At 39.7% G+C, this 14,784-nt stretch overlaps 1 protein-coding gene across 1 annotated transcript in view; it reads right to left on the bottom strand.

Moving 5' to 3' along the window:
- st18 (ST18 C2H2C-type zinc finger transcription factor) overlaps positions 1–14,526 on the bottom strand; it is a 37,611-nt gene extending 23,085 nt beyond the window's left edge. Inside the window, exons 1-2 of the mRNA XM_061084900.1 lie at positions 14,473–14,526; positions 13,275–13,449 (exon numbers count right to left, since the gene is read on the bottom strand). Coding sequence (XP_060940883.1) covers positions 13,275–13,449; positions 14,473–14,526 — 229 coding nt within the window. The remainder of the gene's footprint in view (positions 1–13,274; positions 13,450–14,472) is intronic.
- Between the last annotated feature and the right edge of the window lie 258 nt (positions 14,527–14,784).

Raw genomic sequence — 14,784 nt, 5'->3', positions numbered from 1 at the left:
ACTGAGCTCAGTGGCTCAGGATGTTGGGGGAGTTTTAAGTGATTTTTGCCACTGTATGGTAAAATCCCTTGGCCACCTGGATTACAAACTCTAGTCCTTTAACTCATGCCAGTATAAATCCGTGTTAACTCGGATTTACCTCTGGCATATGAATTCTCAATCTGCGTAAGCTTTGTTTGGAATGAGCTGAACATAAGTATTTCATGCAGTAAGGATGCCCATTGGTAAATTCCTATTTCTGTGAAACACACAGTGGGAGATACTTGAGTAGTAAATCACTTATTAGAATAACTAGAGGAAGCCCTAAGCAGAGTTTTAGTGCACTCAAAAGGTGAGGCCCGCGCAGCCGTTCACAATCAGGTGGAAGTGTGCAATGCTGCACTGTGAAATCCACGTAACCATGGTGACAAATATAAACTCAGAGCTGTACGCTGTGGTCAAGAGTTTAATCAGATTCCTTATACCAAGATTTTGCTGTGCTTATTGTCAGACAAACATTATTTGCTCAGTTGTTCAAACACAAGCCCTGTTCTTCTACCAAAGCGATCCTGATAAAATAAAATATGGTGTGAGCAGCCTGGAGGATCTAAATTAAGTATTATCCAATATCCATACAATCTCTCACACTCAACACACACACACACACGTTCGCACACACTTCTGGGCTCGCAGAGTTAAGCCAGACTATTTTGTACTTAAAAGGTTAGCAGGGCTGTTTTTTGAGTTTGATCCATGCTTGCCAAATCAGCAGATGGTCCATGAATATGATTATATGCATCAATAAAAGGAGTAATCTTTAACAAAATGTAAATTTGACTTAAGTCCAGGGTTTAATATACGCAATAGAGTTTAACCCACTTTCCAGGCTGACAGTGGAGCATGATAAGCTAATGCACTTGAATTTTTGTATTACAGCAATCACCAGTGATGCTCCAGTGCCACTATTCAGAGATCAAACATACACGATATCTGCACTGTGTTCAAATCCTGCATGCTTGTGTCAAAACAACGTCTATTCAGGTGTAAGTGAGTGTCTAAACAGTGTAGTAATCGATGCAAACTGAGTCCAGGTGCTTAGCAAGACCCTCTCTTGTGCTGTCATACTTTTCTCTGTCAAAGGCTTCACTGCCTGTTAGATAAATCCGTGTACAATAGCGATTCAGACTTCACTCAAGGATCAACAATATACTGAGTAACCACACCTTTAACAGCCACCGGCACATACAAAAAATAAACCTTTCTGAATTCATAGCTGTCATACAGCCTGATATGAAGTTCAGGTATAGGTGAGAAAGAGGCTCGAAAAGAAATGGAGAGAAAACTTTCAGCAGCAATTTGAAAGTTAAGAATAGTCAAGCAAAAGGTGGTGATCTTCTTCTGAGTCACGCAAGAAAGCATCAATGGTATTGACCCTACTCCTAATCTACTTATATGAGCCTGAGCCTCACGCTGCACAGCACATCCTCACACAGACAAACACAATCACTTGTCTCCTTCATCCAAATGCTCCAGCGTTAACATGTCTGAAAGGGCAGAATCGCCACCTCGACTTACCATGCCCATTTTAGCCTTTGTTTTGCATCTTATAGTACACCGGGGAGGAGACGGAGCCGGAGAATACCGAGGTGGGGTACAGGGTAGTCCAGAGTCTCGCTGCTGAGAGAGTGTGTTTGCTTGGGGTGCGTGTGCATGTGTGTGTGTGCAGGGACACTGTGATATTCACCCGAAACGCTAAGCTTTTTTCTTGTAGCCTTTGTGTCATTCACTTAACAACCAATCTCATTAGCTGCTGGGCTACAATGGGCTGAATTATTTTCTGTGTAAATACACCACATGGTGATCCTCAAGGTAAGACCTCTGAAGGTCTTTTTAATCACATAAAAGATATATTCACCCCAACCAAAAAAAAGACTATTTTTAAAAAAAAAAGCTGGCTTCTCCCACAAAGAATTGAATAAAACTGTAATTTAGAGTGATTTTAATTGAGGAATTACATTTATAGTCCTCAGGGTCTGTCGTGAGAAGAGTGTAAATGTGTAATTATGGGACTGTAATTAATATAACAAGGTAATATATATATATATATACATATATGGCTGAACTGAGTCGATGGATGGATATTCAGCTTTTTTTTAAATGTCAAAGGATGGCAGAGGTAAATTTTATGATGAGAAGTCGTCAACGCATTTGAAAATAGGATGTTTCAAAATTATGTTTTTTAACAAATCTCTTGCTGCTGAGCTTGTTGGTGCAGAACCATGAAACCATGTAAAATGTAACTATTGTAAGCACTTGAAGTCATGACAGCTGTCTATAAGCATCAGGGACATGTCTATTGGCCAACTTGACCCTTGTTAGAAAACAAAACAAATACAAAAAGAGAATACTGCAGCCTGGGACTGCCGAGCCGGGTCACTGGAGATTTTCCAGACAAACGCCGCACAGGGGAGGGGAGGGGAGGGGAGGAAGAATAAAAAGGACAGGCTCAGAATCTCATTTTAACAGACCGCACACAATCTGGGCTCCCACAGAACTATCTCTGCCTGACCGCTTTCTATTTATCCCTTATCAGTGTTTACCAACCGCTAGTTTTCTTTCATTCACACTGTGAGGCAGTTCTCTTACTATCAGTCAACAGCTGACACCGTGGAACAGCCTCAAAGGCAAGAGGAAGGGATCAAAACTAAACCAAAGCTGTTTAAACAATACAACAGAGGAAATAAATTCATAAATCCTAATTCTTCCCAACCCACAAGGGTATAAGCAGATCCTTTATAGTTAGGCCAATAAACAAAACCACAGCCAATGAGGTACATTACAATCAAGGTAAATTTGGAAATATATTTAGAAAAAAGAAAGGCGGAAAAAAATCCCATGTAATATTAATTGGGAACATTTCATAGTCTTGCCCTGTCAAACAAATATAACTATTCACTAAAAGGGCTTTTCTTTTTGGTGAGAATCCCATCTGATTTCACCTTAGTAAGATTTTTACATCATATTTCTCTGAAGTAGAACCAAACCAGAAAATATGACTGACATTATATAAGATCCTATATTATTTACAATCCTACAATTTTGTTAAGGTTTTCAATTATTTTCTATAATTACCACTAAATGACAAATATGATCAGTCCACAGAAATTATCCAAATTTAGGTATAAGCTTCTAAATCATTGTTTAAAGGAGGATTACTGTTATGTAGAATTCTAGTCATATAATATCAAATTTAATTTATAACAGGATGATTTAAAATTCCTATGTTATATTTCAAGGAGAGATATTTTTTATACAAAACCATCCTGACACTATGGATTGTACATTTATACCAGACCAATTTTAACTTATACTATAGGCCACACTGAAATACTATTTAAATTAAAAAAGCTAATGAGCTATGAGAAAAAATAATTAAATTTGAAAGGTATTGTTCACAGTGTTGCTTTACATTTTTTTCCATAAACAGCACAGCTTTTCTGGAATACTGTTCAAAAGTTAAGTAATTAATTACATTTATCCTTTCACCAGCTGCTCAACAGCAGATGGATCGTTTCTGAGACCTTGTTGAGTTAAATCCACATAATTCATTTCCCTGGATTAACTAACTGAAGTTGGAGCATAGGGCAAAAACAGGTAACACGGTGCATTTCAGTTTGACATGTATGCTCAGCTCTATTCTTGGGATTTGGTCGTGTACATTGTGGGCACCCCGACGGCAGTTGGCTTAAAATGAAATCAAGCGATTGAAAAAAAAAAGAAGTCATTTTAGCTCTTTAACAAGTTTATATTAATTTCTTATTTCTTTTTTATCATACATTTCTTTTCTTATACATACAAATCCATATTTCCATTCCCGTTGTTTTAAGGTATTGTATCTACAGGAATAAGTTGGTGAATTCAGGTTCGCTGGGCAGCAGGTACCATGGACAGTTCCAGGAGGTGAACAGACGTGACATTAACGTGTTGTGTAGCAACTAACGTCCCTGTCGTTTGAAGAGGAGGGTGTGGAGCACAGAGGAATAATGCCTCTTACTTATCACTGCTTTACCACACATCCCTGCCATAGTCTGTGCTGCCACTGTGATTAAAACACAGTGTAGAGGAGCAACTTTGTAACCTGAGTGATGTTTCCCAGGTTAACATCTCCACATCCCTAACAAACTTTTTCATTATCCTTGTGCGAGACAGTTACACAATGCTACGTTATCTAATGTCTTTTGTTGCTCTTTTCATGTTTATTAAGAGATGGGAGCTGACTGAAATTAGCTGATGGAGTTGTGATTAAATGGAGGCTAACGGAGGCAGAATGACAACTGGCATTTCGTTTTATTTTTTACCAGAGAAGATTTTATACATTTTCCACAGCAATTCTCCAGAATCTAAAAGATAGTTAACACCTCCATCGCAGGGTGTAATGTCTCAGAAAGACATGGAGATAGATATAGATTTATATATTACCATTTCATATAGGAGATGTTAGATTACATTAATGATGAGATAGAGTTATTTAACAAAATATATTTTTGATTCTAGGCTATATTATTTATTTTCTTTAAAAGGACATTCAAGTTGTGATAATATCAGGTAAACTATAACTTCATCCTCCAACCTTGAAAAATTCCTTTTTCTGTATAACAATGAATAACTTAAAGTTGGGTCATACGCGCAGATTTTGAGCCATTAGTGTGCCGCAAGTTTCTGGTAAATGATGAACTTTTCTAACCAGCATCCGTCCTCCTGAATCAATAGTTGCCCTGGAGACTGTCGAGTGCTTTGGCCCAGCAGAATTTGTTCAAAGCTGAGACCTGCCCACGTATAATACAAAAGTTCATGGTCGACTGTATTACTATCACACCACATTCAGCGTTTGCTGAATTAGCTTAGAACTTTACTACGTTTACAATGTGAATAATTACAGGAAATCTGAACAAAATGTAGAAGTTCGTCCAAAATATACGAATCATATCAAATCTCAGACTTGCTCCCAGAGTAAAAAAGAAAAAACTTATTTCTAGATCATTTTTTGCTTACACTTTACATTTTACATTCAAAGGTAGTTTGTAAACTTTAGTGGAGTTAAAAATCGAAATTACAGACAGCCACAACAGGATGCAATAAAATACTTCACTGACTGTTCAAATATATTATTGGAACACAGAGTCAATGTTTAAGTGCATTAGGCTCAGTGGTCTTGTATGTACAGCTGTTACTGTCAAGCCACAGGCAACCTGACAATGCTTTGTCTCTACATACAATACAAACATGTGTTCTTCTAAGACAAGCTTATACTCTACACAAATGCTGTGAATTTAATCTAGGTAGACAGTATCACATGCTATCTGGACGATCAAAAATAGGTCATGCATCTCAAAAAACAGTTATTTAATCTCATTTAATCTCCTCTCAAACTGTCTAAAACCTGGACAGAAGCTACACTCACTTTCCAGCAAAGATTTTAAGAACACTGATTTGTATCAGGCAAACAATGTCCATCACCGGGGCAAAATGTATACGGTTCAAAAACAAATGGCAGCAAAATCCTGCTTCAAATCGTCATGTAAAAATCCATAGAAAAGGAGTTTAGCAGCTGAATAGAATCAAAGTGGAAATCTGAGTAAGTTTCTACCACAGAAAACATTTCAGCTCCTGTTTTGAATCTCACACGAGAGCATCTAACAACACGAGCTAAAAAGGCTATCGTTCACATATGCGATGCAGAGTATCAGTGATGGTAAATGCTGACCAAAATGACAGTATATTAAATATAAATAACTTTGACACCAACCTAGTGCTGTGATCCAAAAAGTTTGATTTTCTCCCTGTTTCTTGATAGCTGAGCCGGTGCTGTGCCTTTGAAAGGTAGTCCCCAGGAATATGACATACTGTGCCTTTGACAGCCTCGAGATAAGCACCTGCGTTCGGGTCCCTTTTTACGTCACACCTCCCCATTCACAGCCCTTCAACATGATGCACATTTGCACATCAACAGCCACCAACCCCCCTCCTCGCTCTACTCCCACATCCGCAAAACACACAAACATGCACACAAGGAGGCAGATGCGCACTAGCCTCTACTCATGCGCGCGTACACTCGCACAGGCACATGCACCACAGATTTGTGTGCGCTCGGTGGAGATACAACATACATGCAGGCAAAACGCTCACATGCACAGACAAAACACTAACAGGTGAATTATTCCTATTTTCATGAAAAAAAACTCCTCCATCCAGCCTTATTCGTATATCGATCCTCAGTCTGTGTATTTAAAGAAAACTTTCACTTGCTTTGTCATAAGACCGGGGCATATACCCTCCCAAGCTCCTCATACATCACTCATCATGCAAATGAGAGGGAATGTCACTCCTCAGCAGCAGATGGCCAGGGATGATAACAATGGCTCAACAGACCAGTTTCAATGTCTGCGACTTTATCGCTACGGCAACAACAAAAATAGATGATATGAAATCCTTGTCTGTTAATTTGATTTCCCCCCTTTTTAATGTTTGTACCTGTCAGCCTGTTTCATTTCTCCTGGACCATTTGAATGAAGAAGCTTTGTCCGAGGTTTCCGTCACAAGACGTCTGGCTATCAGTGAAAGGCAGAGACCTGGAAATTATTTTTGGTGACTATGGAAGGCTGCTGCCGAGCAGTTATTCAAGTAATTAGGTGTAATTCCTCCCTGTAGGCCATGTTAGCCTCCTGGGTTAGCTCATGCGTTCGACAGGCCTGGATAGAGACGGGGAAGAATAAAAGGAGAAGGGGGCCCCGAGAAAATCACAAATGCAGATTTTCCAACACCCCCCAGCCAAAGTGATGTCACCCTGCGTCCTGCTGACTCCTGTTCATACAAGCCCCCATAGCAGAGAGTAAACAGTGGAAGCGTTTAGCAAACAGGGCCAGATTACAATGACAAAGGCAACCACACTTCTGGGTGGAGCCTGGGGCGAGGGGGGCAAAAGAGGGGGGGCGGCATGGTGTGGCTCAGGATTTAAAATAAGTGATACCCATAAGGGGGCCCCCCTCTATATCCAAGCGTAGCCCTTCCCCAGCTGATGGTAGGGGCCACCCAAACACGCTTATCTCCCGCTGATGTCCCCCCAGGTCCCCGGAGACTGACGTGTGAACACAATATGTAATAATAATGTATTTTCAGTTCTTTTTTCTGTGATTTGTGCATTTGATTATGCAAGGCTGGGGACTTGAGAATGGAGAATATCATTACTTAAGGTTTGGCAGTTGACCATCACCTTGTTTAATGCCTCATTTGAAAGTCTAATTTCTAACTGTCTTCGAGAGCCAATTCATGGTACACAGTGAAAGAGACATACAAAGATGGCAGACCTGCCCTGTTTCCCCTCTTTTCAGCATTTGTGCCTGATAATCATACAGACATATGAAAGTAAAGAATCCTCTATCTAAGCGTCTTATCAAATAACATGGTCTTTGTTTGCTGAGGCAGACAATCTCGCTGTGAGGACACAACACGCTTGTTCTATGGATGATTATTTCATGTCCTGAACTAGACATCAGTGTTACTGAGGGAAAACATGAAAAGAATCAACTCATGTAACGCAGTCGTGACAAATTGCGAGAAAGCAACATATTGAACACCACTGTAACAACATGTACAAAAAAATGTTTTTGGCTCAAACATCTGTTCAAAACCATCCCCCTCCCAAAATAAAAATATGGAGAGACCTGAATCAGAGTGAGCATGGACCATAAACTAGTTTTTTGTCAAGCTGTTTCATCAACTGAAAATGTGGGCATAACTGGAGAGAGCTGATGGAGAAATGAAAGAGTGGGTTGGACAAAATTACATGTCAAACAAAGGTTCACATTTGAAAAGTCCTGCTCATATTTGTAGAAAGTGTTTGATTGCATTTAGAAAGGTATTACAATGGGTCACATCTGTGTCTAAAAGCTTTTTGCATCCTGCTGCAAATTATGTAAGCAAAGTGAAGTGTCACAGCACCCTGTTGTTTTGAGCACTATACCTTCCTCCTGTGAAACCTACACAAATATGTCTAACTGTATTCTTCTAATGCACAACAGGATCAAAATGTCAGCGGTAGAACTTCAACAAACTCCACCGCTCAACACCCCGCCCCATGACTCCAACCAAGCAACGCGACTAATTTCACATGGCAGCCCGTACAGCAAAACAACAATACATATTCATACTGTGCCATTGAATGTGATAGATGTGTAAAAAAAAATCTATATTAAACTGTGGTTAATTTCAGCTGTAATGCTTTAAGCTTGGTCTAAAATGGCACAAATGCTTCTTCTCCGTGGTGCTGAACCCTCATTGTGCAACCACTTGATGCCGCTTGTTCATCACAGAAAGTCACATAAAAGGACAGAATTTAATTTTTTTAAATTTATTTGCATATGCAAATGTAAGGGAACCAAACATAAGTACATGTTGTTGATATGGCTCCAGGATGCAGAACTATCTTTATGTTAATGTCAGCAGACAGGAACTATTCTTTTGAAAATACAGTACATTTTTCATGGGGATCATTATCTACACTGCATGTCAGTGCGTTTCAGTTAAAAGGAATGATTAGATTACTTCCCAGCAATCCCCTTCGGGCCGATTTGTGTGTGACCGTGGGCAACCTTACAACATGTTTATTCAGTGTCCTTTGAAGACACTTCAATAACATCAGAAATGTTTTATGGACAAATATAGGATGTATTCCGTCTTTGCTTTTTACCGACACCCTTGGAACTAGGACTCCAGTTGTATTTGATTTAACTAACAATAACACACTTTCAGGTGGGCCGAGTGGAATCACAAAAGAGTGGAGTGGCTAAAAATAGAGCTTTAAAAGATGTAAGGTGACCAAACACGGTTTCCTGTCAAGCTTACATGAAGACACAAGTTAACCGATCATTCCTAAAACCACATGGATCCATGAAAATGGTGATTGAAATGGTATCTATACAATTACAGGTCTGAATAATACATTTTATGAGTAATCAATGAAAGGCATAATTTATTGCTCATCACTACTGCTTCCCTACATTTACTGATTACTTAGAAATCAGTGCCTGGCTGGTCAGTCGATGTCTCAGCACCCCCCCTGCAGGTCTAAATCCTCTACTTTATCAGTCAAAATGGAAAGCATCATTCATTACCAGTCACTGCTTGCTCTCTACATGCACTGCCCCTCAAATGAGAGCATCTGATGGCTTACATCTAAGAAATCAATGCTCGACTGGTCAGTCGATGTGTGCCTTTTGTAGTTCATGGGCCGTGGACTCATTGTGTTGTGTCATTGAGAGGTTAGGTTCAGATCTGGGCGTCTCTGGGGGGTCCCTGCCCATCTTTTCTACTCAGACAATGAAGCAGACATGCCTATAAATGGCAAGATAGGAGCTTGGATGTTCAGCCAAAAACGGGCATCTAAACAATGGTAACAGGTGTGTATAATGCATGCTTTGATAATGACCTTGGTGGCCATAATAGTATGTCTAGACACAACTAAGGGGAGGCATTTCTGTCTGGTCTCAGAAGTCCCATGGGCGCTCAACTGCAAGATCCTAAGGAGCAGATATTGGTTCATTCTTGGTCATTAAGACTAAAAGAAAAACGTCTGAGATGACGTGTCTCACATGTTTAACTGTGACATAGGAAATAACGAGAGGCTTTAAAATAGTTTAATCCTTTGTTCAACCCTGATTTTATTCTGTCTTTGAAATATTTGTGGGCCAGTTTACATAATAAGCAAAAATCATCTTGCGCATTCAGAGACATGCACTTGAATGAATAGAAAGAAACTTCATTAATGTTGATGGCTTGGGTGTTTTGATTGTGCCAGATACGGGAAGCTTGCTGACATGAACTAAAATGCAAATGCCCTTTGAGCAAAACAAAGAAATTGATTATGAAGTAAGTTTCTTCAGCACAAGTAGCCGGCTTTGAGTGATTAATGGGGGTGGGTCATTGATTTCCTTTTGTTTAGATCTTGGTTAACTTTCCGGAGACACAATTATAATTTGTTTCCAAACAATAAATCCAATCTAACTTGAGCAAATTACATTTCCCTATGGCCTCTTCTGAATCGCTTTACCTCTGAAATGGGTCGTTATCAGAAGGCATTGCAAGTGAACGCCGGCTGTTTCTGTTTGTCACCTTTCTGATTAGATATTGTTTCTCCCGGTTTATTGGAAGGAGAGCACCTCCTCAGATTAGAGGGAGCTGTTGTGACTTGTCAGCGACAGTGCCAAGGGTTAATCTTCCAGCTCTCACTTCAATAGCTGCATGTCACACACAAGAACATCTCCTATTGACCTATCTACCCACAGTATTTGAGAAATACTACCAGAAACATGCCAAAATGTTGTGTATTGTTGAATGAGCACATATTGTCAGTATTTACGTTAGCTCTGCAAAAGGCAGGTGAAATGTTTTTGGAGTTATCACAGCACAATGTACTTTATATTTATGCATATTTGCAAGTCAAATCGCAGTTTTACAGACGCCTTTATTGAAAGGCTGTTTGCCTTACTCTTCAGCTTTACAACTTTGAAAACTTCAACAGATCCAGACATTTATACTTCCTGATTTCTCGCATCATCTCTCCAAGATAGTGATAATACGATTTCTGTGTTTTTCGCTGTTGAGAAACAAACTGGATTATGAACAGATCACTACATAAACAGCTTTCTAAAAGGAGGCAGCTATTTTAAAAAAGGCTGAAGAAATGCAAAGAGGGATTTAAATTTTAATTTGAATTTATTCCAGCAAGTGAAAGGTTCTTTTGAGAGGGGATTTCAGCAAAGATGATGGTATTTAAAAGTGATAAACAAGCATCTAAACCTCCAGTGGAAAACAGTCATTTTGCTCCCTTTTAGTGTAGGAGAGGAATTGGGCTTGCTATGGTCACATCCAAAAAATAAGAATAAGTAATAGTAGTAATTAAAATGTAAATAAGCGAGATCCATGGAGATATTTCAACTGATTCCTGTCATAAATTGTGTAATTAACATTTTGTCTTGACATACCTTGTGACTCTGGATGTATAGCTCTATGTCCTCAGGTCCAAATTCATGTACTCTGTGTACTTGGCATAGCATACTTTATAGTGTATATGGATGTTTAAAAAATATTTCACACTTATCACATCGATTTAAATCCTGTGCCTCGACACCAGAGGGGAACATCAGGCAAAGTTCAGAATTATATGCCTTACAAATTAGGACTTGTGTTAATTAAGGATCGCTGTTGTTTTGGTTCGAGGTGGTATCTTAAAATTTCCAGTGAATAGGATGGCTGAGTGACTCACTCTGGGCAGTCACATGTCACATTGTGTGACAAAGGTTGCAATTAACCAAGGCTGTCATCTATTTTATTTGTAATATATGGATTATAGGGATGCGACTGGATTTCAAATGTATCTATTCTCTTGTGGATGACCACTAAACTTAAGCACAGAAACCTATGCCACACAAGAAAGACAAAGAGTTACATCATTTTGTTGAACAGTTAATCCGATCATGGACAGTGTTTGTGCATTTGCTATCTTCGGAAAATGCCAGCAAAGGCGCTAAGTAAACCTATTTTACAAGACTCCCTCACAAGGATACAGTGCCAGTATCGGGATAAAATTTCACACAGCGGCATGGCTCAGTCACATAACCTAAGCAGGCTTAGGAAAATGGAACACTACAAAGTATTGCACTTTCTCCCTGTATGTGTGCTGTGGTATACAAAATGTTCGGATGACTGATGCGAGTTTGGGCATGAAAGCCAAAGTGAACTAATGGCTGAATAGCACATAGATACTGCTGTTAATGCTCTGACTTGTTTAGAATGGTAGATTATGGAACTGTGCACCTGGCATTCTGCTGGCTAGCCTGGCAACACTCCTCCCTTATAATTATAATGAACACACAGTAATTCAGGGTTGAGGCTGAAATACGAACGATGTCCTCTGAGACAGCTTGTTTTAATGGTTATGCAGAAGAGTTCCTAGAAGTGCAGATGGCAGATGCGATGCCTTTGAAGCTATTTAGAGTTGTGCGCTACAAGGTATGGAAAGACCCGTAGTGTGAGGCCGCACTGCTCTTTTGTGCGGCTGAATTAGACATTAGGCTGGCTCATGAACCGCTAATGAAAGCTTAAGATATATTTTAAAGTACATTCACTCCGATACTGATAGCCCATTATACTGAACAGTTTGATAGGAGGACTGCACGGCCTGAGTGTTTCATCCAAATACCCCACTGTTCTTACTTTGTCCACATAGGGGTGCATTTGCTCACAACTTGGGCCCTCGTGATGTCTTTCATGACAGTGTCAGACGCCTGATTTCAGTTTTCTGGAAGGATAACAATCTTCTCTGAGATACTGCACTGTAGTCAACATTTCTACACAATATGCTAAATAATTGTCCGATGAGCCAAATATGGTAAAATAAATCATCAAGAGTATAAAGTATTTGTTAGAAAATTGTACTTTGTCACACAACTAAATTGAAAATAAATCAACATACAGTTAGAGTCATTACTGTTCAGTTAAAATATATTTGTGCATATAGTTTGATTGTAAAAATCATGTCTCATAATCATACATTCAACACATAATGTGATCTGCTCATTTTCTCTGGTCTGGTTTATGGATATAAAAGCCATATGTTTACACCTTTAGGCAGTGAACATGTACAGCCTGGTAAATATGTCCCTACATCACTGTATCTCAAACATATATGAAAGAGAGTGGAGCCTTTGAATCACACCCACTACTGTGACAGTATTGCAACAACAAAAATATTTACTCAGAGAAAAAGTTTTGCCGCATTAAAGTCACATAGGAGGCACATTAGCATGTGAAAAGAATAAACAGGAGCATTCTCAGTTACACACTCCACCTGGCTGCTAACCAACGTCCTTGTCAGAAGTCCACCCACCGCACTGGCTAACACTGAAAGACCTCCTGGGGACCACAGTGACCATTCACTCGCTTCTCTCTTTTTCCCATGCACCTGTGACTGTTTTTGTGTTTGCTATTTTTTGCTTTGTCTTTTTCTGGCAACACTGTATCATTGGAGACACACTTTCCCTCAAAAGGAATTCTCCTGCCCAACAATGTGGTTTGTTTGTTCACTGGATATGGCAGGCCACAGAGTCAAATGAAAAAAAAAAAGGCAACACAAAAAAAAAATAGTCACCACTGTAATAATTAAAATTGCCACAACAAAAATAAGCTGGGAGACACAGCAGTATGAATGGACTTGAAATCAGAAAATATGGTACTTTTACCGACTGGTTTCTTGCCGAGTTGGGGGGCTTCACAGGTGCAGTTGGAAAGGCTCTCCTCCTTACTCTCCTCGGACGGCTCATCCGGCTTCTCCATGGTCCTGGACCTTAGAGAGCTGCTTTTCCATTTTCCAAAGGACTTTGCCACAATCGCTTTGTCCGCTCCTTTCATTGTTTTCTGTAAAACACATTTACAGCATGACTTCCCAGGTTTATCCCTCTTGTGAGCCATCTGCCCCCTTTTTTGGCTCTCAATAAACCTGGGCTCATCTTTCCCAAACCCAAAGTAAGAGAGAATTAGGGCATTGTGTGCATATGCATTCTCTTAAGCATTCCAGAAAATTTCCTGATTGCCCTGGCATCTTTTTTAGGAGAGCGCTTGGACATTGTTTTTCTCCTGACATTTTGCAGTCCTGTGTGGAGAGAGTGGCTGTGATTGAAACAGTATAAAACAATACTTTAGCAAAGTACCCACACAGTAACCGGTAGATGGAAACAGAAAAAAACAAACATGTTTTCTCATTTAATCCAACTTAAAGGAAATAAAAATAGCACATTATGCCCTAATTGAGTGCTGTACAGTCCGCAAATACTATTACAAGGCCGATCAGGATTAGCAGTGGAACATACCTAGTTATCTATTTCTGAGTGCCAAGACTGCTAGCAGTGGGCAACTAAATTTCAAAAGCTGGCAAATCCAGTTGTCTCCTAAATACAGAAAGTACTTAAATCCAGAGCTAACAGAAGAAAAAGACGGATAAAGGGTGCTCTGCATATCACCGAAAAGCTTGTGCACTTTTCAGAATCACTGGCTAGGTTAAACAAATATGCTAAGTAGAGATCAAAACAATCCTTTGATCTGCAGCCTAGTTTCCAGAGGAATGGTTTGGCTGTTGTTGTAAATAACTTGTATAAATCTATATACCATTTGCCTTCAGGTAATATCAAAAGTGCCAGGGATTCGCAGGCAAATACCTTGTGGTTAGGAAATAGATCAGATAAAAGCATATAAATATTTCAGCAACCCTGCACCCTGTCATTTTCTGAATTATAGCCGAGTTTTAAGCCCATATGATCATTTTACTTGTTCAGTTCTGCTACAGAAACATGAATGAGTCAAATCTGATAGCGAACATACATTCTATCCCTTTCTATTTTGTAGTTTGATTTAAAAAAAGAAACAAAAAAAAATGATTCCTACCTCCAGCATGCCATTCAGGTCCAGCACAGTGTAAAACATTGTGCTAAACTTCATACAAAAGAGGCTTGAAGAATCAGAATGCAGAAGCTATGCAACGTGCTGACTAACTTTGCCCTCTGTTTTGATCGAGCGCACAAAGAAAAACGCTGTCCATTCAAAAACAGACAGCATAACTCTTTTCAGAGAGGGGGGACTGTGAACAAACGAGGCCATGTCCTGAGCTGCAGTCAGTTTCCCGTCAGGCTCGCACGGCGCTCGGTGAGGACGCAGGGACGGGGACCGGCTGACACCACACGCCCAGGCAACAGAACA

This window comes from Limanda limanda, chromosome 13 (genome assembly GCF_963576545.1).
Source record: "Limanda limanda chromosome 13, fLimLim1.1, whole genome shotgun sequence".
Classification (NCBI taxonomy): Eukaryota; Metazoa; Chordata; class Actinopteri; order Pleuronectiformes; family Pleuronectidae; genus Limanda; species Limanda limanda.
Note: the sequence above shows the minus strand (reverse complement) of the source record. Positions and strands in the feature narration are given on the sequence as shown.